The 27049-nt window shown below is 38.5% G+C and overlaps 4 protein-coding genes across 7 annotated transcripts in view; 2 read left to right on the top strand and 2 right to left on the bottom strand.

The window, feature by feature from the left end:
- LOC134813573 (intraflagellar transport protein 122 homolog) overlaps positions 1-27049 on the top strand; it is a 92891-nt gene that overhangs the window by 29564 nt on the left and 36278 nt on the right. For 2 of the 3 annotated variants that reach the window (XM_063821409.1, XM_063821411.1), the window contains exon 1: positions 2766-2787. The exons of the other annotated variant lie outside the window; for it this stretch is intronic. The gene's annotated coding sequence lies outside the window, so the exon portion shown is untranslated. Of the gene's footprint in view, positions 1-2765; positions 2788-27049 lie in introns of those variants that run through there. 3 annotated transcript variants of the gene reach the window in all.
- LOC134813575 (XIAP-associated factor 1-like) lies at positions 701-12101 on the top strand. The gene is made up of 12 exons (XM_063821413.1): positions 701-836; positions 1081-1216; positions 1522-1578; positions 1716-1882; positions 2072-2208; positions 3078-3131; positions 4831-4932; positions 5090-5122; positions 9559-9632; positions 10116-10175; positions 10390-10470; positions 10710-12101. Exons 1-12 carry the CDS (start codon positions 799-801, stop codon positions 10836-10838), a joined length of 1068 nt encoding a protein of 355 aa, XP_063677483.1. The 5' UTR covers positions 701-798; the 3' UTR covers positions 10839-12101.
- On the bottom strand, positions 5895-8272 carry LOC134813578 (venom allergen 5-like). Its single transcript, XM_063821418.1, has 4 exons — positions 8078-8272; positions 7037-7251; positions 6594-6690; positions 5895-6470 (listed from the first exon to the last, which is right to left on the bottom strand). Exons 1-4 carry the CDS (start codon positions 8210-8212, stop codon positions 5991-5993), a joined length of 927 nt encoding a protein of 308 aa, XP_063677488.1. The 5' UTR covers positions 8213-8272; the 3' UTR covers positions 5895-5990.
- The window catches only part of LOC134813576 (guanine nucleotide-binding protein subunit beta-1-like), a 76178-nt gene continuing 69346 nt past the window's right edge, over positions 20218-27049 (bottom strand). For both annotated transcript variants that reach the window (XM_063821415.1, XM_063821414.1), the window contains 2 exons: positions 24544-24745; positions 20218-21528 (listed from right to left, as the gene is read on the bottom strand). In XM_063821415.1, the coding sequence (XP_063677485.1) occupies positions 21110-21528; positions 24544-24745 (621 nt within the window). In that variant the 3' untranslated portion in view covers positions 20218-21109. The remainder of the gene's footprint in view (positions 21529-24543; positions 24746-27049) is intronic.

Here is a 27049-nt window from a genome sequence, read left to right on the forward strand (position 1 = left end):
AAAATATAAATTGTTGATGTCGAGTAGAATATATACATTCTCTACATTTGAGCTTGTCTAATTTTTTGTCTCATTTGTCCAAAATATTTGTCCCTTTTGTCCCTAGTATTGTCCATTTTGTCCCCAAAACACTGTCCTTCACAAAAAAAATGTAAAAAAAGAGAAAGACAAAATGGACAAAATGGACAGTGGTACCCCCCCCCCCCCCCCCAGTGATACAATTGGGAGAGTATAATCAATTCAAGTGTTCCAATTATCAGAGCACAATACATATAATACGGGTAGGACATATTCGAAATTTTCATTTCATCAAAGTTTTCTCCAGATATACTGCTTCCAGTACTTTGATGGCGACTTGTGTCACTCTCGCCGACCTCACTGATTGGTCACTGGTCAAAATTTCAGTCAAAACCGTGAAATTTCGGTCAAGGGGACAACAGAAAAGCTCCTCTTCAACAATCTTCTAAAATCTCTTTTATATTCTGATGATTTTCCGTTTATCAAAGCTTTCTTTGGGAATAGAACTTTGAGTAACTCAGTCGTGTCTTGTGCCATCCTCAGTGACCTTGTAAGATGGTAATTCAAGGAAAATTCGGTCAAAACAGTAAAATTTGGGTCATGGAAAGCTGAAATTCGAATATAAGCTTGCTATTTCTTTATTAAATAATTGAAATTAATCGAATTAAATGCATTAAACATTAATTAAATATCCTATAATCAGATTGTATGTTTATATGGTCAACTGCAAGTAAAAACATCTACTAAAGGCAGCAGTCAGAGGAATCATATTATATCAAAATGAGTGACTGTGACACGGACAAAGTCTGTAATAACTGGTTAGATTATTTATCTTACTGTTTTGTTGAAAATTTCTATTGATTGAATTATAATTAGTTCTTTAGGAAGAGTTTGGTCAACTCTAGTCATCCAACCCGAACATACGAACTGAGAACTGTGAATGACTTTTTGGTATTGAAAACAGAGACAGCTCGTCTCGTGACATGTTTTCATTGATTTATTTAAGGCTTTTATACGTTTCTACACTGTATATTCAATGATTTATCAAAACGTTTATTACAGTAAGAGAGACATTCCGGCAGCTAATTTGGACCTGCACTTGTCACATTGTATTAAGAACCTGCGACTCTGCACACTGTGTGATGATCCTATTCCGATCAGAGAGTTTGAGGATCACATTAAGGAGGAACATGCTGAGGTGTGTACAGATTCTGTATATAATTTATGTGATAATTCAGCCACCCTGAGCTGCAAAATATTGAACAGTTTGTAACTTTGCATAGTTTGCAAGTTTTGAGTACTTGTCGAAGCTGAACAATGTTTAAATAACGTCTTATAGAAGCATGCATTACTTACTACTTTTAAAATAGCATAACCTTTGTAAAAAACGAGATATAATTCCAAACGTTCTACAGGCATTTCAAAACTTACCAAAATAATATCTAAAATAACAAGATTTATAGAAAGATAAACTTCCTGTTTATATTATCTTAACACATCCAGGTTGAGTGTAGTAAATGTAAGACGAAGTTCCAACAAGGAAACGAGGAACTCCATCTAGTGAGTGATGCCATTTAATTTTAGTTTTAAATGTGATTTACTGAACAGACGCACATGTACATCGCAGTTCAAGTTTCCTTACAACTTATTTTATTATTATACCACATAAAGTTCAGTTATAAACCACTCCTCTTCAGAGCGTGTGTTCAGAAGCTCCTCTTCTGTGCGAGTTCTGCTCAGTGGACTTCCCGCGGAGACTGTTACCTGCGCACGTCAACGCGTGCGGGTGCAGGACAGAGGAATGCGAGGAATGCAGTGAGCGGGTCATGTTGAGGGAGATGACCGGTCACGTGTGTAGATCCAGGTGAGAACGAGGATTTTTTAATGTTTTAAATCAAGTTGATACATCTCATTTTATATGATTCAATGTACTAGCTGTTTAAAATGTTTGTTTTCAGTTTTTGTGATCATAGAAATAATCGGCTGATTGACAATGTATAAAATAACACGAACATTCCTTACTGCACTGTTATCTTAATGATAACATTATCAGGAGAGAAGCAAGGAGAACTAGACTTGCACCAACAGACTTAACGAGAACATCTACATCCCCTTACGCATTACAACCTGTAAACAATAACTCAATGAATCATCATGAACTTATGGAGGACTTGCAAAGAAACGACATAGGTCAGTTGTAAAGTTAAGGTTTAGCATGTGTAATGTGTGTGTGTGTGTGTGAGATCTGATACAAGGATTGAGTGTCCCAGTTGGGCTGCCAGCATTCTTAGGTTGAATTCCACGAATGGTTATTACAAATGCTGTGTAAGGTATGCCTAGTAAGTAGTCCTGTAAAGTGCATGTACAATAATTAGTATGTTAAGTGTTGTAGTTCCTTACTTGTCCAACATTTGATAAACTATGTACATTGTACATTGTACATAGGCTATGGACAAAATGTCCCGGTCGAGCCTTGTTTGTGCTATGTAACATAGCACAGATTCTTGTCATGTTTCGCGATGTAACCAAGACGACTGCCACAAAAAGTAGAGTTTAGCATGGTTGACGGACATACTCCGAGCTTTGTAGTTTGATGTACACTGTATTATCAAACCAAACAAAACCCCTTCCTCTTGGGAGGTATAAAATATAATATATTCCTGGTAATTACACTTGATCGGTAATCTTTCTTCGCTCTTATGAGTGGGTCGATCATATATTTTGATGTTGTAATTAATTTAAAACACTACAAATCTATTACATTTATTGAGCTATGTAAGTTATTATAACGTCCTGTCCATGACAAAGGCATTTTGCCGAAAATTCGACAACTAATTTGTTTTGAAACACTAATGGAGACTCTCACTTCGTCACCAACTATCATCAACAAATTATACTTGATGTTGAACGTGTTGCTCTAGAGTCTAGAACATTCTTTGCAAATGGGTTTGGTAGAATGGTTAACTGTTTTACCGCTTATAATAGTAATGTTTATAGTCACTATTATGCTATAGTCTATCTACAGATAGTAACTTATTAATTAATGATAAATTATTCAGGTACAGATTACTTGGATGAGCTGATAGCTACAGAACACTTTAACCCTCTCAATGGTAATACTTTGTTTTCGTGCATGTAAATATTTGTCAGTGTGTATGTGCATTGATCTGGCAAATTTTGCCTCTTAAGAGACGAAGAAACGTATAACATGTTTTGAAATTTAGTAATTGTTATTGATGTCGTAATAGAGCTTTGTCAGATCATGGCAAAATTACGTTATTAAATTCTGAAAAAGATTTAGGCATAATCATGACGTCTAATCTAAATTTTAATAGCCAGGCCGATGCTCTATATGGTAAAGCTAACCAAAAATTTGGCATGCTTAAGAGAAATTGTCATTTTATTAATGATCTGAACAAGAGAAGAGTCTTGTATCTTACTCTTGTACGCTCAATATTCGAACACTGTCCCATCATTTGGCGACCAGCGTCCAGTAGCACTATCAATAGGCTTGAAGGATTGCAGAAAAGGGCCCTCAAATGGATTCGTAATGATTACGGTGTAAGCTATAGTGTAGAGGAAATCTATAATGCCCATTGTAAACAGTTAAATATTCTGCCCCTAAAGTACAGGTTTGATTACCATGATCTCAAGTTCTTTCATTCCCTAGTGCATCAATACCACCCATGCACCACTCTGCCTCAGTACCTTACTTTCTTCTCCGGGTCAAGCCGACTGAGAAGCTCACATCTTGATCACTTATCAGTAATATCTTCAATTCCACCTGGCTCAGCTATATCTAAATCTTACTTTTATCGAGCTCATCTCACTTGGAACCGACTTCCTCTTTCCCTTCGAGAGATTATCAGACCAGGTGTGTTTAAAACAGAACTTATTAAACACATCTGGAAGGAACATGTTTGTACTGCATCTGTAGATATTGACCCTAGTTCAGATCCTGACAATTCTTTTTCTCCTGACTACGGGTAGTGTATTTCTCTATTATTTTTGTTTTTATTTTTTTTGAGGTACTCATCACGCATTTTTGCTTTATTCGGATACAATTTTGATTTAGTCTTTTATATTCAATTATTTAAATTTTATCGTTAAAACTTCATTCCATTGGAAATATTACAAATCAGCCAATTGTAATTGAGAATTTTTGGGTTGTGGCAATTATTCTTAAAAACCTAGAAATGCCTCCTAAGTTCACAGCTCATATTATTTGCCCATTTTTCTCCTTCTGCACTTGGGGCCCAATGTAATTGCTCGACTTTTCATCAGGTCTCTCGAGGCCTTTTGTTTGGTTATTTGGGTGTATTGGTGTCCCCTGATTGTTATCATCGCTGTACACTTGTCAAGGCATTTTTTGGTTTCTCTAGTCCATTTTTAGAAATTCTATACAACATTGATATTGTAATAAATTCTGATGATAATAATTGAAAGATTTCAATTAAAAAAATTGAGTTGTGAGTCATAACACGGCATAATATGACCACATGACCACGTTTTCATAAGCAGACGTCATCTCTCTGCTTCCCAGCGTATGCTTCTTTTAGGATGCACATTTGTATGTGTCTCTGAACATTAATTAACTTGTCTACATGCGATAAAATCAAGAAGAAAGGAAGACACCTTGCAGTAACTGAGACGGAAGTTTTTTATCTCAATGTTAGCTGTCTCATGAATTACCCGAACCAACAGAATCCTTAAACCATTACGACATCATGATAATCAGGCAATCTAACAGATTTACATTATGAAAAAGGTTTAGATTTTTAAAACTTATTGTTAACAAATAATTTCAATCAGGATCCACAGTTGATCTGGACGCAGCACTAGCAGCTCAGATGGCACACGATGAGCAACGCCAGGCAACCAGCCTCAATAACAACCCCATTCACACCGCTGTCGGTTAGTTGTTACTACTCCTCTGCATGAGTTAATATTTTCATGCATGTATATTGTATGATGTATAGTTGTTACCATGTGTTTCTATCGTTGTTCATTAAGTTTATGTTCGTGATATTATATTTTAGCCCAGTGAATTTATGTTGTATTAATTTCGCAGGTACTGCTGCAACTCCGAGACCTCGCTCTATTGGTGGGTTGAGATAGATAGTTTAGTTTTAAAAGTTTGTTTCTGTCGATTATGTAATGAAACCACCAGCAGTGGGCACTCGGCATATGTTATTGAGGCGCTTCTTTAAAACGGTCTTCGGCATTCCGGAACGCGCGGTGTCTAAGTTATGGGGTACATCGCGCGCGGTGTCTAAGTTATGGGGTACATCGCGCAACGCGCAAGCTCGAATATTGAGCCGCGCGGGCCGGCCGGCCGCGCGTGGTCGCATGTTCGTTTACGTATCTAGGGGGCCGTCGGCTCAGTACAGCATCTTACCTTACCAACTTAAAAGTTTGCGTATCTACTGATAGCATTAGTCATTACTTATACTCACTTATAACTTAAATAAATTATAAGTACTACTGTACCTTTTTATTAATGCTTTCAAACTGAAATATGGATAGAATAAAGCCTCAATTAAGTGGACGAATGAAACAATATTTGAAGATAAACTGTAATCAAAATTGTTGAAACCACTAACGAGGGAAGTCCAATACCCCGGAAGAGATTGGAATATCCTAAAAACAGTTATACATATTCCCTCAAAGCATACATTCTCCAAAAGTAGAGGTTCCTGTTAGGTGATATGAGTAAAGTGTTGAAGGAGTTGCTCAACTAAGTAACCGGTATCTTGATTTAACAATGTTTGGTTGCATCCTAAATTGAGTCGTAATAATGACTACAAATTATAATACGCTGTGAATTTGCTTCCTATAAAAAGTTAAAACTTGGTTTTGGTAGAAAGTAGATGTAATTTATTAGTTAAAATGTCAAGCGTCAAACCTTTCAAAATATTAAATTAGATATTTAACTTCTATAAAGTCACGAATAAATTCACAAAGTATTTAATTTAATTTGCTGCAAGAAGTCTCTGGTTAGCATCGTTGTGCATTTGTACGAGGCATCGGTTGTCACGTCTTCCTTTCAATGACTTCCAAAACACACATATTCCTATTAGAATCAATGGAAATAGGATTGCCATAAAAATGATGGCAGGGATTGAATGATTGGGTTTGATATTTTCCCCGGGTTTGATATTTTCTTCGGGTTTGCCTTTTTCTTCGGGTTTGTCTGTTTCTTCGGGTTTAACACTTTCAATAAATCCTATCTCTAAATCCCCTTGGTTACGTGCTGCTTTCTTCAAAACGTTCGATGTCATCTTGTGTCCCTCGTCCAATGTAATTTCTTGACCACTGAGAAGGGGCAAAACCTGTTCAGCCTCCTGACCTAACACATTTCCTGCTGGGAAATACTGGCAGACTACCATCGTCCCCGTTCCTTCTACAGCTGACGACCCGCAGTTTACTTCTTTTGTGTTCTTCCAGACGATCTAAAATCACGAATTGTCACGACAGAACTAATGCTATTAAGTATATTCTATGAAGGATTATAAACTTTCCCACTTTTATATAACTAATACATATGCAATTAAGTGTTCATACAGGAACTTTACCTGGGTAAAATGTCCAGTTTGAATCGTATCAGACAGTTTAAGTCCGCGCTTTAAGGCAGATAAGTGGAAATCCCAATATTTGATCTCTCCAACGTACCTAAATGAATATTATCGAATGACTGTAATGTATTCATTTTGAATGCGTTATTTCGCGTACTTAAATGATCACCTCTTAACAAATTGTTGGCGTCCATAATCAATTTCATACAGCATTGCTTCGTAACAGTATTATAAGACAGGTGAGCCCTAAACTGAATGCTATCTAATATTGCCACTACACGTTTTGCTTCAGTGGCAAATCAGTGAAAAGTCGCAAGAAAAAGCAAAAGTGCTTCGGTAAAATGATTATAATTGATTCTTCAATTCTTGTCAAAGGTGGTATATAATCCACCTTGAAGGAGTAACTTGAGTACGATATATGATTAGTAAAGGTCCCGACTCACCATCGTAAAACTGCAGCAAGGTCAGCGTTTATTGGCGTGGTGAGATTCACAGTGCTTTGATAATAGATATTTTCTCCGGTAAATTCATTTCCAGAATGGTTTATGTTGAAATGTTCGGTTGCTGCAACCACCGAAAGGATCAGATCATTGGCCCATTCCAATGAATTGAATCTGTGAGTATGATCTGATTCACCGAAACATAGATCTGGGATACCCTGTCATAAAAACATTCAATTAGCATATTTACAATAATATCTTATCGGAACTCTTCCACGATGTATTTTAAAGTGTAGTTAACAATTATTGCATTGGAAATAGATATCTGATCGAATGGTTTCCACATTTTTCACGTTTGGTTACGATAGACGCCGTATTACCTTATCGGCTCTTAATTTTCAGGCCCTATTTCATATCGTGCCCAAAAAGGGGCATCTATATATATTCTCGTTCCGCAATAATTACGGCCAGAGATATTTCACACCAGCAAACTGAATGAACAAAAACATCTGATGTTGACAAAACTTTGTTCGATATTAGTGTCAATGTTTGCGTAAAATTTTAGTAGTAGGGCCAGATTGTTGAGATACTGACATTTCAAGACTGTATCTTCGCACAGTGACATTGCACAAAGGTTGCTAGAAGGATGAATATTCATTTATTTTGGCACCAATTGTTGGCATTAGATTAATAAACACTAGCAGGAACCCGTATAATATAACCCTAAACGGTGTCAAGACTCAAGATACTAAAATAATTATTACCTATTTAATTGGCGTTTTTGACACCACTTGGGGGTCCAAATTTTCAGCTCTAAAATCATTATTCCTTGGCCAATTTTTTATTTTTTCATGCTGATTTGGAGGCCATTAAAGCATTTGACTCAGCCAAAAAAGTTTCAGTCGTATTTCTTTTACGGTTTTTGCGGAAAGTCGCGTTAAAGTTGATGCCGTGGTGTCAGTAAAATGGCACAGATATATATCGTATCGCTTTATATATAGTAAGATGCTGGACTATTTTGTTAGTACTGTCGCCTTTCCTTACCTCGTGGAGACGTCTTAATTCGTTATGCATATCAACGAATGCCTGTTCGGCAGCAGTGAGATCGGTCTTGCATATTCCTCTAACCCGAACGAAAAACATCACAGCAAGACAGATGAAGTTCATTTTTAAAGACATATTGACAGCAAACTAAAACATAAAATCGACACAACCATGCTTTCAGCTTTTGCTTAAATTGTAAGTCGGCTCCTTCATAAATGTTCTTACACATAACAGTTCAGTTTTTAAATTATACGTAATCTTCAGATTGATTCGGAATTAAAGCGTATATATTCCTGATTTTCCAAAGCGTAGATTCCCTGAAATGGGATTTCTTTAAACATCACTTCTATCAAATAAAATACAAAATTTAGAATATCTAAAAAAATCTTAAGACAGCTGTACTTCAAATCCTAAAACTCTTGTCCGTGTCCAGAATAATTGGATTCCTCCTCAATCTTAACCTCTTGTTCCAGCTTGTAACCAGGACCGGGAAAAGATGCAGCGTTCTCAGAAACATAGATACCATAGTTGCCATAAACAGGTCCGCTCCCAAATCTCCAGCCCTTCCCGTGATCTGTTCCCTGAAGTCGTATCGGATTAGCACGAAAATCACATGATGGGTCAGTGATCGAACAGTTTTGTATATTGGATATCTCATGACCCCACAGAGGGTTGAGTGCCTTGCCGGTGAGAGGGTTGCATCCGAAATGGTTTCCCAGTCCGTGGGTGTTGTCGTCATTTACTCCTATTGGGGACAAGTTCCCTCCCGTGAGAACTATTCTGTGTCCATTGTCAGCGTGCACCCAGTTAAAAGCAAGATCTCCCCCAACAGAAAATACTGGATCATCTCCCATATTCTGCGCATTCGCACTGACGTTCTCTTGAAGCGGACCTCCTTCAGTGACCACCTCTCTCCCTGGGTTCATTGCTTGGAATCTAGAGAGAAGTGATCTACCCCCCTCCTTGAACCTGAATACTTTGACTGCATCTACTTCGCCTTTCTGATGTCTAACCAGAGCTATGTAGTTGACTGCGTGTTTCCAGACTACACGGTTCAGGAAATCTTTTGTCAGGGCCTGGCTGTAAGTCCCAATAAAAACATCGTCAATCCAGCCAGTGGTGTAGTCCATCACGTGACCGTCGGCGGGGTTTAGGTTCATGGCAAGTTGCCAGATCTTCGTGTCAATTCTTTCAATCCTTTCTATTGATCCTGCACGAACCAAACTCGCTACGAAAGCGAATACGATCGAAGATATAAAAATCATGTCGCAAACAATATGTTGGAAAAAAATTAAATGATGCGAAATACAACAAGTGTGTCAAAAATTTATGTTTTTTTACATTTAAATTAGTATAGATAAGATGAAAGTTGACAGCATAATTATCAGCGTAACCAGTATACTAACAAAAACGGTCCACTCTAATTTTCAAATTTCTGTAAAATATGTTTTAAAACTATGTCTTAATTGATGTAATTTCAGATTCAGATAACATGATGCTACCATGTGAATTCTGCGAGGCAATGTACCCGATTGAAGAGCTCATTCTCCACCAGGTATGTGCATTGATGTCTGGAATTCTCTGATCTTATGGTCGAAACCCAATTTCATGTATTAGGGGTAGTTCACATATTACGTAATCACTTTTTCTCCCCCCCCCTCCGGAATCAGTTGTACACATAGCTATTGTGTTAAAATTACGCTGTCGTTATCGTTTAGAAACCCCCTCCCTCCCCTTCAGTAATATGTGAATTGTGAACGACCCCTCAAGGCTGGAGTAACATCTTCGTTGTTCTTTCCACATTGGTTTATATTGCTTGACACATACTCACAAATACTTATAAATACATACTTATACAGCGAAGAAAGTATGGTACACACTACCTTAACCGTCACTGGCCAAATAAATCCTTCGGCTTCCTGTAATTGGCTGGTTGCACTTGTGTAACAATGTGGCTGTTGGAATACACCGAAGTAAAATAAGTGTCTTGATAAAAAGCTTATATATCTTTATCTTAGCTTTTTATCTTCTCTTTCAGACAGGTTGTCTAGACAACAGTATAACGATCAGTAATCCTGCTATACCTGCTCCGGTCCAGGTGTGTAGTTACAGAATTGAGATAATATATATTTATGGTCATATTTTATAAGTTTGTGGTGCTTTATTCATTGTTTCGAGAACATGTCAATTGTCAAGGTTAAACGTTAATATAGCCACTTGAATTTCCACTAATATAAATAGCAGAATTTGCAAGACAACCTCTCTCGCAATGGTTCATATTCCCAGAAAATGTTTCACGATTTTGTCTTCAGATGAATGACGTTTACGACAGTTTTATACCCTGCGAATTTTGTTGCAAACAATTCCCTCTGTCTCTTGTAGCTCAACACCAGGTTAGTCTACGTCATACTGCAGTTATAAATCTCACCTTCATTATTCTTTAAATTTAATGAAGATCACCAATTATAGTGCTGGCAAGCGCGACTGTCGAGTATAATTCCATACTATACTCTGACAGCCATTTTACTTATTAGTGTTAGTCAATGATGCATTTATACTCATCGATTGTCGATCACTTTTAATTTGTCGTCCAATTGAAAGCTGATTTTCTAATAGAATACTTTATTTTTAGGCGGGGTGTACACCGACAAGAAGAGCTCCCTCCTTCCCTGACATATTAGACGAGCGACCCATTAGACCAGCAGTAACGGCAGCAACTGATCACGAAATACAAACACTGGACCAAGAACTACGAACATAGGACCAAGACCTACAAACACTGTGCCACGAGCTGGAAGCAATCCCGCGGCCAGGGCTATAAATCGTACTCCTCAGGCTGGCCGCAACAAACCTAGTGCTAACAAACGTCGTGTCCCTGCCAGAAACAATCGACCAGTATTACCTGACAGCTCTACAAGTGGTGACGGATCAGAGCAAAATAACGAACTATCTCTTGTTGGTAGGCCCGGTAACTCTAGACCCAATAACGGGACTCGTGGCATTAGAAAAGAACTTGTCCCAAAACCTAAGATAACACTATCAGCTGCCGGGAAAGAACCCGCCAGAGTGAAAAACACCAGGGTCACGAAATCAAACAACATGAACGATTTGGGGAAAGCAACTGCTGCCATTATATCAGTTCCTGCAGTGGTCGTGCCGAAAAGGAGACCCGTAGCAATCGCACCGAAAACAGGTGCAAATAACTCTTCGTCTGACAACAACAGCACCGAGACTTGGTCCACACTATCTCCTAAAATCATGAACAAAAACCCCCACAATCTCAAAAACGGAAAATCACAAAACGGCCGGAAAACCGTGAACGGGCCACCGGAAAACAGTAGCGCTTCCGGAGTTCAAAACAATTTTCCTGGAGCCAGCAAGAAAGCTACATCGTCTAAAGATTTTAGGATCAATGTTTCCTCGTCAGAGAATCTGCGGGTTCGAGAGAACATTCTCAGCAAATATCAGAAAGATAAAACACTAGTTACCGCTGGTTCTAGCTCGAAGTCGGATGAGACCAGCTGAAATTTCTTACATGTCAACGGAGATCATCTAAATTAATTCTTAATGATGTTGGCGTTTGTTATTGAAAACGGATTGTTCATATTCATAAATCCGATTGATAGTTAAAATGGAGTAGTCAGAAAAAGTTGAAATTTAAAAATAACTTCCATCTTTTTAAAAACAAATCGAATGTGTGGTTATGTTAATAGTTTTGATACTGTAGCGTTTTGATGTTTCTTATATTTGTTTCTTCGCACGGGCTAGTGATTATTGAAGATTTCCACATGTTCTTAAAGTTTGCCTTCTTCATGTATATCATCATCTTGATGATACAAATCTTGATGTTGTAAATTTTTGTACGATAGCTGGTGGCTTTTTAATTATCACTACATTTTAAATTCATACTAATTCTCGATTAGTTTATGGTTACGTATAAACAATTTTTTCCGAAAAAGTCGGATTGTGGGCGTGGATCTGGACTGTTAGTTTTGTAAATTGTAATTAATTATTCAAACTAATAGTAGCAGAGTTTTACTTTTTAAATTTAAATGTTTACAATTACTGTAAAATTTTACTGAGTTTAACTAGCTGATACCAAACTGAAACAGTGGACTTTTAACCCTGATCTAAACTTTAATTCCTTTACACTTTAGTATAGTTCTCCCCCTTTATACTCTATAGGCCCCACTGATAGTAATAATGAATGTTGATGCGGGCTATGTTCAATATTCAGTACACTCCACACAATACCATTACACATTACAGCATTAGCTTCCCTTTCTCCGTCTTCACAATTACTCCGGACTCTCACTTCTCAGTGTCCCTCTCCCTTTAGCCGTTCTATGTAAAGTGCAGCGTGTAGTAGTAACACGTGGACCAGGTCCCTGCCATTATACTCCCTTCTACGTAGATAAAGTCCACGTGACTCACCATCTCACTAGCGTAGCACCATTGTGCTAATGTTCACATGACGGCAAGTAAACCGATATCTTCCATTTGTTTAGGTTAAGAACTGAGAGAGAGTTAACGACTTCGTTCTGAGTTGCTGCTGTGTTTTCGTGTTGTTCTTTGTAGACAGTATTTTATAATGTACCACCGCTTCAACTGTTTCCAGTCCCACATAGAACTTGAATGTTAACAGCTTAGCCAGCTTCTGGTGCTTTGACATGGGCGTTCATTTATGTACTGTCTCATTTTTTGTATGAAACTATGCTTTATAAACCTACACTCAGATACCGCGTGCTTAGAGTTAGGGGTCGTCCACATATTACGTAATCAGCCGAGGGGGGTTTCCAAATGATTACGGCTTGTGTACTTTTGACACAAAAGCTGTGAAAAACTGATTACGGAGGGGGACAGTAGAGGTAAAAAATTGTCCAAAAAGCGATTACGTATTGTGAACGAACCCTAATCGTAACTGCCCCCGCAATCGGTTCAATCGAAATTTGGTCGATACTGGTACAAAATCTTTTACTATCCAACATTTTCAATTTCGTACTCTATCCAGCTTTCTAATTTTGTTCCATAACCTGATCCTGTTTCCATTTTCAGACAATTTTATAAAATTATGAGTAGTGCCATTCGACAGTGACTCGATTCGTGATATCTATAATAAAAGGGGTCGCTCACATATTTGACATTACTGGACCACTTTTTGGCAAATTGCATTAAAATTACACTAGCGTTACCATTTTAAGGAACCCCTTCAGACTCTCAGAACCTGTTACAAGCCACATAACTGCCGATGGACAAGTTTCTTGCTCATTGCCATGTTCGAGAATATTAACCGCAGGATACGTTATTGATTATGTTTCGTAATCGACCACACTTCGAAATTGCGCTCATCGTTCACCTTTTCAAGACTTAATAAATTCCTGTGCTGATCAGTTTGAAACTAGTTAAGTTAGAAACCTTTCAGCATTGAAACAACAGTACTAACTGTTACATCTAAGTGGGATGTAGGACAGAACCATTCTGTTGAATACATTTGACACAATAATGCAGACTATCTCATATTGAGTCATTCGTGGTGATCGACACAGGATGGAATAACTATTACTCTGTAAATTTGACCCTGTCAACGGGTGACATGTTCGGAAATTCATATCGACAGACAAATTGTACGATTACATTGCCGGACTGTATCGTACCTCGACCGGCCGAACTTTGTATTCCGCAAGTGCTGACACTTACCCTAACCTAAATGCTTAGTCATACAAATTCTGTACAACTGTGTGCGGTTCGGCGTTCGCGGCTGCGCTCCAGTCTCGGGCGGAGATAGCTACTACGCCCATGCTGCTTTGTCTTACTGGAGGCGTGGTAACGCTCCCGCCCCCATTCCCTGACCGCATGAATACCATTTTCTAACCGATAGCAAGTAATCGAATTATTATTTCACTTTGTCATGTTAATTTAGCGGGACATTCTGTCTGCTCGTTGGTGATCAGATGATTTCCAAGTCCATAATTCTTGTCAGATATAATTATCGTACAAATCCATGAAATGGAGAATTAGTATCGGAGTATACTTTCAAACCTCAGTAACTGGAGTCTTTTCTAGAATAATCAGAACCCTACTGTCATACGGATAAGGTATTGGCATCAAGTTTATCAAGGATGTTACTCGCTTTAAGTTACTTTTATGTTGACGTATTAGTCCAGGTTTAGAAGTTCTAGTACTTTGAAGACTTCTTGTACGATCTACGTCTGTTATGCGTCATAATATAATGTAGGTTACATCCAGTGACGTAAAGAGAGAAGTATCTACAAGTAAAGGCTAAAGTTACACTCACAATTGTACATTTCGACAGCTACATCACATTTACGTTGTGTGTATTCCGGAAAATCTAGTAAAGCTCGGTAATCAAAAGGAAGGGAAGTTTAATTATAACGAACATGGTTGCATGACATTTAAAAGAGTCTAATTATTCCAGCGTACAATTCACTCCTTCTGCACAGTGCAGCGACCTACATTTTTGTTCTTTTTACTGACAAAATATGGTGAGGCTTAGAAGGAGTGGCCAACTTGGATGAAAAATGGTAGCCCAATATTTAGAAATTAAGGACCTTATCGTTTTTAGTACTTCTGGAATAGCAATTTTTAAATGGCTCTTTCGCTGGTGATTCGTCCCCGGTCCTCAATATCACTTTGGAAATGGTTCAGCTCAGTTTTGAATGTAGATACGGTTGGTACATTTTATCGACTTGCTACCATGTAAAATTTACGTGGCTAAGGCGTGGACACTCTTCCAAGTGTTGTACTTAAAGTCATAACACGATGCGATTCATTTGTGCTCTGAGTGCAAACACAATAGAATAATTAAATATAAAAGCAAGGGGTGTAATCTTCATTGGTATCAAACACCATATTCAAAGCGGTCTATTATAACATGGATATGTTCCTAATTCAAGAGTCACACAAATCTTACATACAACACTAAATTCCAATATACACGGGCCTCCTTCACAGTTCTCTTTATAGGTGTTGACTGTTGGTATGTGATCATCTTGATTTATAAATAAACATCAAAGAGGAAGAAACATGGCACGATCCATGTCCATAGTTTCAACTGAAATCTAAACCGTTTTCACTGATATGTGATCTCAAAGTTTAGGACAAAACCAGGACTTGTTAGAGCTGCGAATGTGCGTCATAGTTGCGTATGTACAGTGTCTTGCGCTATGTGTAGTTGACTATTAAATCTGATAATTATAAAATGTACGTATATTAATGTAGATATAATCCTTGATATAATGTAGATATAATCCATGTTATAGTCTAATTATACGGGCAGTACTAGAGAGCCCATAATAACTTAACATTGCACTATAAGAACCTAACTTTATAAGAGTTCAGTAATCGGAATGTTCTTATTGATCGACCTTGTTGCAACAGAACAAGGAAGACTGAAGAATACACTTCCGTTTATATTACAATTCATTGCATAGCAGAATCAGAAGCCCCCATAGTGTTTTTACGCATGGTTTACTATGAATGCTTGAGAAGATGCTATGGCCTAAGATAATGTTCATTCTCAGGAAGTCAATGATTTTATTTCATTAACCACAAACTTCGGGAACCATAAATAACGATAGCTTTAATCCTGAAAGGACCTGAGTTTCGTATATCAACAGATTATTCACGGCGTTAAAATACGGAATGAGTAACTATGATCGAGGGAAGGGCCAATATCGAAATTTCGTTACACGATCATCCGTGGTATTATATGATGTAGGATATCTAAAATGCAGCTGTTCATTAACAGTGTGCAGCGAATGTACACGCAGCAAAATGGCTCCTTGAGTACGGGCTAGCTTTCTTGTTATGAGAAAGTACTGCATATGTAAATTTAGCGTACATCCATATTGCTGCATGCAGAGAGAGAGAGAGAGAGAGAGAGAGTGTACAATGTATATATTATTATAATTACATCCGTATTTCCACTTCGCAGATGCATTGTTTTTTATTCTCATCTTACGAAAATTTCTATCACGATTCATTGAATCAGTGCACGGCTCAGTGTCCAGTGATGGTTTTACATTACAGACACTTTTTCAAATGAGATTTTGCGATCCAGTATTCAACCCTTGTACTAACAGTAAACGTAAAAACTGTAAATCTCAAATTTATAATTCTTCATGTATCCGCACCTTAATCTGGTTCTGAATTGTTAAATTCTAAAATACCAGCACAAGCAAAGTGTGGCCATTGAGTGAAGTATAACAGTACAGTTGGTGGCTGGTGCATTAGCTGGTGCATTAGATATGATACCCGGAGGTTAATGCATTGGAGTGAGGGATTAACCACAATAAAGGGTATAAACACGAACCTGTAGCAACAGTCAGGGCGTTTATTATTCGCTACTTCCATCATATTACTCGCTATTTCCGGCATAATATATAACATACTCCTTTATAATATATACCAATAAAAGCTTGTAGATTGTACTAGACCCACCAATACTGTATGGTATAATGAGGAGATAAAGGAGTATTATAAAGGAGTATTATGTACACAGTGTACAGTACCAGTAGTACCGGTAACCTAACCATTTACTGGCCGTATAGAGCTGATCTTTACGAAACGATCAGTTATAGAATATAAAGTTGAGTCGGATGACCGGGGTTTGGGCATATCCGGTTTTGGGCACTAATTAAGGCCAGAGGGGGGGGGGGGGGGTAAATGGCACTTTTCTAGTTTTCACATATTTGATAATAGTTGCTGGAGACGAACAAGAAGAAAAAAACCGGATCAAAATCAGACCTTGCGTTCCTGAGATATCGCGCGCTAAATTTTGAGGTTTACCTGTAATTACATGTTAAACTGGATCTTTAAACGGCTGTAACTTTTTTGACCTTTCGATTCCTTAGTTGAGAAAACCGGCCACTCCCTGATCTTGAGGTTTGGTACAGTGGTTCCTTGGACAATTATCCTCATTTATGATGCAGCGATTTTTTTAATTTGACTCGGTTCTTGAATTATGAGGTTAACCATGTCAAAAATTCGACAAATTTAGCTGGTTAACCTCATAATTCGAGAAACGAGTCAAATAAAAAAAATCGCTGCATCTAATATCTAGATACTTGTCCAAGGAACCACTGTACCAAATCCCAATATCAGGGGGTGGCTGGTTTTCTCAACTAAGGAACTGAAAGTCACAAAATGTGTTTCGAGATAGATGCAATTTAGTGTTTTCAAAATTTTGAATATTCACTGGAATGTATCACAGTTCGTTAGTTAGGACTTTCTATACACCTAACAACGTTTGCTTGATCAGACCTAGCCATCCCCTAAACGATTTTAGCCACTTTCAGTAGTTAATGTCCTTGTATTGTAAAAAATGAGGTTAACCAAGACTTCCTGTAAACACTAACTGCTCGAAAGTAGTAAAAATTTGGTTGTTAACCTCGCTTTAGACCATATAACACTGGGATTGGTTTATTAATATGTTATTATATATGTAGTAAAACATTTGCACAGTGTAACGATTAAGTTTTTGAGGTTAACATGTATTTTACTGGTCAGATATTCAAAAAATGAGAGGTTAACCTCATTTTTTAGCCATTTACGGATAAAATCTTCTACTAAAATATGGTCAGTTCAAATCACCTTTGTCACGTGATTATAGTTGTAGGCATTGTGATACCAATAGATACCTCACTGCGATATTGTGGTACATTACATAAGTAAGAATCGTATGTATATTCCCTACAGTACCAAAATGTGATGGTTAACCTCATTTTTTCATTTTCCCAAGATAAAAGAAAGTCAATCAACACGTCATCTATTTAGATATGTGTATACCGTAAACTAACGATGAAAATAATAGCTCTATCATTTGATCTATTCTCGCTACATCTAAAAAAAGAGGTTAACCTCATTTAATAACGTTTGGATATTACTTTTTTTGATAATTATGAACCTAAAATTTAGAGTTAACATTTGCTGACCGAAATAACAAAAAATTATGGAGTGTAATAAAATATTAACCTCAATTTTATTAACCTCAATGTTGTATAGTCAATTTTGTGAAAGTCGGTTAACCTCAATTATTTAAAAAAGTTAAGCAGCTACAAATATGTGAATAGTTGCAATGTTTTTGTCATCAAAAATTATATTGATTAAGAAAATAATATTTTGGTCGATGTTTTTGACCCCTTACCCCCCCCTCTGGCCTTAACGGGAGTGTGGACCTCTAAACTTGTTTATCATTTACACAGTTTAAACTGGCGAACGGTATGCGGACATTATACTTTTACATAACGAAGGTTACCGCTACCTGACACATACATTGTTAGGTTACCTCCACTGTTGAGTGGAACTGCCTTATACAACACACCGTTAAATTACTTACTGATAGAGTGACTGACAGTTGAAGTACATGAAACGGAAACTTATAGACCTCGTGTGTCCCCGTTATAGGTCTTCACATTCAGTCTGGATAAAATCATATTTACCCGAGATCCGGCAATATGCCTCTGGAATGCACACCTAAAAAGTAGGGGGTGAGCACAGAAATAGACTGAATCAACTATGGTTTTCGCTATATTAAGCGGGTCTTAAAACACTGTGTACCCATACGACTGGGGTTAACAGGGCGGTGAATACAAGACAAACAGTAACCGCCTGGGGGAGGCGGAGGAAGACTTAGCGAGGCGAAACATCAGCTCTATAATCAGTAACATTACGGTACAGAGAACCGGCAGCGTCAAACACACTAACTACATTGTTCTCATCAAGACTGCATTATAACAGTTTGTTACACTCACACACACACTTTGTATTACATGGAGTTAATAGGTCACGGAGACATTTTATCGTTTCTGCAACCCGGGTGGATTTCTTCTAGCTCTTCATCAAAGCAGCCGCAATTAAACAGACTGAACGTGGATAAAATGTGAACTAACAGAGTAGCTTTGCATGGCACGGTGTATGTGTCACAATAAGCAGGAGTAAGCAGCAGCGAGTGATATAATGTTTGACCTACTGCCCACATTTTTACACTGCGTAGTACGGAATTACAGGACAATTGCCCCGGACACTCTGGTCGGGAGAGATAGAACTTTCGGGAGGTTACCAAGTTTGAGCGACAGGGTATTTGAGTCGAGTGAAACAAGTAGGTTAAAATTGTTATAATATTATGATGTATATTGTATGTATAATATTGTGACAGGGAGAAGTTACAAGATGTTAAACTGTTGCCCACACACACACACACACACACACACACACACACACACACACACACACACACACACACACACACACACACACACACACACACACACACGTACACACACCACACACACACACACGCACACACAATCTTATACACACTAAATTATAAGACACAGGCGTTTCTACACGCAGTATCAAGAGAAATTATTCATCTTAACACAATCATCAAGACCATTTCATAAAACTAAATACAGATGATATGATGGTACTAGAAGTAGAAGCAAGTGCCGCATTGTTATTAATCAGTCCTTCGGTCTCCGCATCTCTCCACTATATATACTAAATCTTATACATAATGTATAATATTATATCAAAATTCAAAATAATACTCATATATTATGTATAATACATATAGAACGAGTATGTAAACACATGAGGCGCTAGCAGATCAATTTTGAAGGGGGCAACAACTAAACAACATGTTGTGGAACCTACACATTGGGTATTATTATTTCAATAACATTACTATCAATTCCATTATTGTCAACTGAGAGGGGTAACAAAATAATATATCACTATTTGGAACAACAAAGTATTCAGATCCTGGAGTGCGTGAAGTATTTGAAAGTATGAATCAAAGTATGAAAATCTCCGTAGTACTAAACACAGTGGTGCTGCTTATAAGATGTCGTCTCGTAGCTGACGCAAGGTGCGCCGGCGCGAGGGCTTGCTCTCACCCTCTTACCCACGGGGAGGGAGTGCACTGTTTTGACACGTGACCGCTGACCGCTGTAGTCACGTGTCAACACACGTGTGCACGGACTCTTCGCGGATAACAACGTCAATGATAACACGGGTACGTGTTCCTTTTCACTGGAATCATATATTTGAAGCCTACAAAATATTCTTTAAAATTACGCATTCACAAAGACCCTAAAAACAATTTAAGTTGTCATACGTTTCGTGAAAATCAAGCTAACTGCAATTATCTATACATCAAAAGTGAGCAGAAGAAAAATAACTCTTTTGAACATTTTACAAAAATCTGGGCTTTGAGATTACCGGGTAAATTACGCTGCAGTTTAGTAAGCAATCCGATAGTTACATTTAAATCCATAAGAATATTTTTATGTCTTTCAAAAGTTTTTAAAACAATCTAAATAACTATTTTTATTAGAACGCTGACCTTACGTTTTCAACAATGACGATATATCAATACTTTATGGGTAGAAACAGTTTTATAACCAAAAATACCAAGTTTTATATGAAATATGAACGGTGTGAACAGCTAAGGATTTGATCTTTATTAAACCTGATTAATGCTTTATATGATTAAATTGTTTGAATCTATACAAAAATAATTTGAATTTTTCTACAAAGCGTATTATGGCTGCAGAAACTATTTTACACATGCAAATTATAGCAATTCATGGGTAATCCGATAACAGAGCCCTGGAAAAAGAAAAATGTCAAAACATTGAATATTGTCAATTTAATATTATTATTATTATTACGAAAGTCAACGGTTAACTGTAATAACATTACATATCAACATCAAGGTAGGGCGGTGTTGGCGCGGTAAGAAGACTGTTAGCAGTACGTTAGGAAAAGTAGACTTGAGAGCGAGCAGGCTCGGAGAGGGGTGTTTGACGTAGGATGACGTGTCCATTGGGCCTAGGACACGGGCCCACGTGCGCGCACCCCGGGCGACCCGGCTCTAGCTCTTGTCTCTGTTTGGCGAGCACAGGTTGTCCCCCGAGAGGGTGGTGTGAGCGGGTCATCACACCTCTCGCACACATACAAAGTCACACACAGTCTCCACGGATATTTTAGCTAGCGCACAGCCGACCCTTAATTCCAGATTCTCAGGTAACTATCCCAGCTGCCGGTGCAAATAGCCATGCCGTCTGCGGTGATACCCAGACAACTGACGCGGTTCTCGTGTGCCGCCAGTACTCCCACCCTATCATTAAGTAGTGCGTCCCAGACGTTACAGTTGAAATCGTCGTATCCAGCAAACAAGAGACGGCCGCTCTTGCTGAATCCTACCGATGTAATTCCACAGATTATATTTTCGTTGCAGTATGTTATAAGCTCCTGGTCAGCTCTGATGTCAAAGAGCCGACAGGTTGCGTCGTCGCTACCTGTAGCGAATGACATCCCGTTAGGGAAGAAGGAGACTGCGTTGATGTCACTTTCGTGACCAGTAAAGGTCTGCTTGCACATTCCGTCACGGATATCCCACAGCTTTGCGCTGGCATCACAGGCACCTGAAAATAGGCAGAACATTAGAACTCGGTGATCTAACAACTTTGGGGGCTTCGAGAAATTCAATGAATTTAGAGGAATATAACATAGCTCTAGGCGACCTAAAGGTTCTGACGAAGAAGTCCTAAGTGACTAAGAGGTCTGAGCTGGAAGCTATACTAGGGGCAATTTCCTTGACACATAATAGGAACTTTAATAATTTAAGAACTTTATCATAACATTAGGAACTTTAATCGGGAGTATTGCTACTTCACCAAGGTTACATATCGGTATTTATTTGGGATATTATTGTATTAGGCGTGTATAATGGATCTAAATAACTTGGGGGGTTTCATTGACATTCACTCCATTGTCCTCTAGGAATTTTAGTAGTAAATGGAGAGTAAAAGTCTAGTGGAAATAATGACCCCCATTTTTCTTTGATTTCGCCCATGCTATTATAATCTGCAATTTACGTTTCACAACATTGCATCATTAAATGCATCAGAAATAAATATTATTCAACAAAATCTAAGGAAGAGACCAGAGCTCTGCTACTAGAGTAGTAGCTCCAGAGGGTAATGATTTATCAAAACTGTAACAAGGAACTGGTTGGGCTGCTCAACAAATAATTTCACACATAAGTGTATGAAATGTGCGACCACAGTGTGGATGAAACTACATGGCTGCCACAGTACCACACTAATGTAGCGCAGAAACAACGAAGATATTTGACATGGTACTACTACTTCTAAATCAGAATACATTCAGCTCATTGACATTCAATTTACTGACGTCATTGGGCGACATTCATTTCAAGCAGGACAAATGAAATAACCTTTGTCTCATCATTATAGGAACACGCTACACTTATATGCTATGAAAAGCTCAGCAATGGGGAATGTAGGTTGTATCGGCGAGATTTGTCAATACAATTGAAGTTGGCCCATGAGCTGAGATCACTGAAAAATATACCATCTCTACGATTTTTTATGTATTCAAATTCATCGTTAGAATCCTCCTTCTTTAGAACCGTTTGATAGAAGATTTAAAAAGTACAAGGCCCCCGTAAACTCAGTTCAAACTTTTAGTTCCTCAGAATATTGGGTGTTTAAGGGAAATGGTGTCTTCAGAAGTCTCCCGCTGTCCTTTTGTTCTTTCTCTCGGTCCTTCTCACGTAATTTGACAGTTCTTTTTGAGACACATGTTTTAAGAGACTACCGAAGGCCGGAGAAACAAACATACCAAGATATGTTTCACGATTAACTCACCATACACACACACACACACACACTCCGAGAAACAGACACACTCACAACTAACACGATTGTTGGGTAACGAGGTTGGAAGACGAGACATCTCACAACCATGTCTTAAAACTTTCTGATTGCGTCAATACTACGCAAATTTACCTCAAATATTTGTGCCTCTCTGAAAGCTCCCGCCTATCACCAGTTAACTCCCCCTACAGACATGCTCAAAAACATACAAACAAACAAACAGACAAACATACTTACACCCACGCACATACACTCCACGAGACACCCTTCTATCTACACTCACAGTACAAACTCTCTCTCTCTCCGTTTCTCTTTAGCGTGGTATGTTAACAGGCACTGGTAAGGATTCCCCCTGACTCGCAGGAGAGTGGAGAGGTGGCGTGGTGTTATACACACAAACACGGGAGCTGAGAGAGGCCGATAATTCGTTATTAATGTGATCGTTGACAGAGTGATGATACACATACACTGCTAGTACATTCACACGTAGGTATCAAGGTACACTCACTCCCTCTGTCGATCATAGTAGTGGCGTTATAGTGTTGTCAAACACTCACACTCGCCAGCTCAACCCACATAATATTATTATCATGGGTTTCTGGCTCCCACGAAATTATAATGAATCTTTACTCGTTGAACTGTGCAATTTGTTATCAAAACCGTTGTCTTATGATATTATCTTATTAATAATTATCTGAGACATGATGATCTGATGGTGATGTATGTGACTTTTGATCACAATTGATCCCCAATATAACAGCTTTAGGACAGCTCACAGATAACACAGTCAGCCCTGGCTTGACACCCATCTGACTATCAGTACACAGAGAGAGTGTGCCAGGGAGAGAGAGAGAGAGAGAGAGAGAGAGAGAGAGAGAGAGAGAGAGAGAGAGAGAGAGAGAGAGAGAGAGAGAGAGAGAGAGAGAGAGAGAGAGAGAGAGAGAGAGAGAGAGAGAGAGAGAGAGAGGGAACAGGAAATTATACGGGAAATGTAATGTAACCGGCCTGACCAGATGTGCTCTTGACGATGACCTAAATGTCGTGTCAGTGACTTAAGTAATCGGCCGTACATTGGCAAAGTTCGATATCCTTTCATTACCGTACTGACAATCGAGACCATTTTAAACATTTTAACGATAACATGAACATATGCTGGCTTTTCACAGGAAAGGTGACGATAACATGAACATGGCCTGTAACACGGGGAAAGTGGGAATTTCATATCATTTTGAACCAGGATCTTGTGAAACTTTTCACGCACCTCGCAGTCGCTATTATATAGTACTTGTTCCGGGCCACCAAGAATTGCAATTTCTAGCATTTTGGACAGAAAGGTAATCTAAATCATATTAATTTCCAGGGACATGGAGGAATAAACAAAGGTAAAATCATTATATAACATTCTACACCATCGCTCGACTCTTAGTGGTATTAATTAAAAGTTGATTAAAAGTTAATGTTAAACTGTGGAGGGGTGGCAAAAGCAGCAGTAAGGGGTGACCATTTTAATTTGCTTCGGCGCGACCAGGGAGAAACCCCATTAGATATTTACTTTATACCACAAATCACATAACTTTAACTTTAATCTTACAAACTTAACACTACCAGATCAGATATTACCTGGTGTTTTGGTTTTCAATTTAGAGGCGCAAAAAATGTCTAGCTTAAAAATGAACATCATGAGTAAGAATGTTTCCCGATATGATTGTACAGCGCATATACACAAACCAGCAAAAATTAACCACAAAAAAAACTCACCAGAAACAAAGGTCCTCTTGTCGGGAGAAAGAGCGAGGCTCATGGCATCTCCAGCGTGGCCACTGAACGTAGTGGTCTGTTGACCGGTCTCTATATCCCATTGTGCACAGGTCATGTCTCCGGACGAGGTCAGGATCTGGGTGTCGTCCAGGAACCGACAGCAGGACAGGTATCCTGTGTGTCCTGGTAACTCTCTGCTTACCTGTAGAAACACCGTTATAGTATAGGCTAGAGGGAGCTTACATTTATTGAGATTAACTGATATGTTCTCAGTAATAAAGCACGGGATGTATTAAGCTAAATGGGTTTCAGGCTCAGTGTTCATTACGTAGAGCTAGCTCGGTACCGACATTAATCTATCAGCATTTTCATCACGATAAAGTGTTATTCAAGTTTTAATGAAAGAGAGCTATTTGATGTAACATAGCGAGGTAGCCCAAAGGCGAGCCCAATATTTCACGTAACACAGTGACCATGGGGCAAATACTAAATATTAAATATAATATAAATACTGTATTACATGGACCTTTTATTCTATTTAACCTCACGAAGTTTATAAGCTTAAATGTTTAATTTGTTCAGAAAGCTAAAGCGTTTACAGTAATACTGAGCCTGATCCTGTATTCGCTTGTCTGCAGTTTACGCCCTGTTCCGGAGTAATATTTCTTATACTAATGGGTTATTCCCCGCATTTACAAACCACTAAAAACGGGAATATTCTCCCGAATAATCAGACATAACCTTTTATCATGATGAAAATTGTGACCACTTTCCATTTGGATAGTTATTATGTGGTTGTAGTGGCGGTTATGTTAATGATCCCCGCTAACGAAAACCAAATTAACCGTTAATTACACAAATCAAGCCTTATTAATCATATATGGAATATATTACTTATATACCAATCATAAGTTATGACATTGCGAGTAAGGTTATCAAGGATTGAGTTTCATGCCATATTAATCCCATTACAATTACATTATATCACGTATTATAACGCTCTTTATAAAGTGTAAATTCTCTCCATGAAAACTTTCTTTACAATCCCAGATTTCTCAATCTCTGCTCCATCAACTACTGTCACCTCCCAGGAGAGCTGCCCCTTTCAATAAAAAGTTAACGTTAACAGAGGGTCTCACTAGTGGGTTTGAGGTGCCCGATAGAGCTCACATTGTGCTGGGTTAATGATGTGGGTGGTCACGTGACCTCGGGACAATGGCTCACAGGATTATGTTTCACTCTGTAGCAGCTGGGCTACTGTTGTCCTATAGAAACTCTAGCAATCTTGTAAAGTTGTCCGGTGTTAGTTGACTATAACCCCCAGTTTGAGACATACGGGGAGAGATTCGTGAGTAAAATGTGTGGTCAACAGAGCTGGGGGGGGGGGGGGGGGGGGGAGCTGGAGGGGGGAGGGGAAACCCATTTGCATTGCAATTGATGACTATGCCTATTTGGTTTAAGGAATAAATGGGTAAAATGCACATGATTTTACGGTCAAAATCGAAACATAAATATTCCGGATACCATATTAGCTGTAGTTTCTAATTTGAGGACGGCGAACACGATGGTGATGTTTATTTTCATCATAAGTCAAGTTTTAGCTGTTTTTAAGCCCATGCGCATTGCCGCCCATTTGGCCTAAAATTGGGGAATAAATCGGCATGGGGTTGCCCCCCCCCCGCCCCCCCTCTCAAGAGCTTATGACACGAATATAGCATAGCTATAGGTATGGTTTTTATAATACAAGATGTGTGTTGTTGGTATCAGGATCACATACAGGGCGACCACATGAGATAAAGATGCGAATACAAAAGGGCGGTAAATTCACTCCCCTCCCTCATCTCCTCCTCCTCCTCCTCGTAGTGAGATAAAGAGGCGATGAAGGCACGGAGCTGAGTAAAAAGGGAGGGAAATTGACTCCTTCTCCGCATTGACACTAGAGTGTTGATTTGAACATACAGCAAGTGTGCTGCACATGTTCTTTTGTATTTCAAACGTGGTATCGTAGCTCGGACAGGCTACCTACTAGGCCTAATTATCGACGTGTGAACGCATTATTTATACAATAAGACATTGTCACATAGTACGACACATGTGTTGGCGGAGTGTGTGTGTGTGTGTGTGTGTGAAAGTGTGTGTGTGCATGTAAGAGCGCTAGAGTGTGAGGGAGTAACAAGCCAGCGCGACAATTAATTTAGAGTGTATTGAAAGAGGGTACATTTTGTGAGTTAGAGTGAATCTTATATATCCTATATTTTATATATCCTTTCAAAGAAATATAGTTCAGCAGAATACAGCAGAATATGAGATGCACTAAATTTTTGCTGCTCAAAGTTTGGTTTCTCCTAGTTTGGCAACTTCTCTGCAAAAGGATATGGAAAGAGATGTAACTTTGCATTAAAGTGTAAATAAATTGCAGAGCATAGGATAAAAACTGAGTGAGATTTAGCTGCTATAAAGTGGCCAGTATGAGTCATGAAAATGCTAGAATTAGTAGTTCTAGTAA

This window comes from Bolinopsis microptera, chromosome 3 (assembly GCF_026151205.1).
Source record: "Bolinopsis microptera isolate Bmic1 chromosome 3, MBARI_Bmic_1.0, whole genome shotgun sequence".
NCBI classification, from domain to species: Eukaryota; Metazoa; Ctenophora; class Tentaculata; order Lobata; family Bolinopsidae; genus Bolinopsis; species Bolinopsis microptera.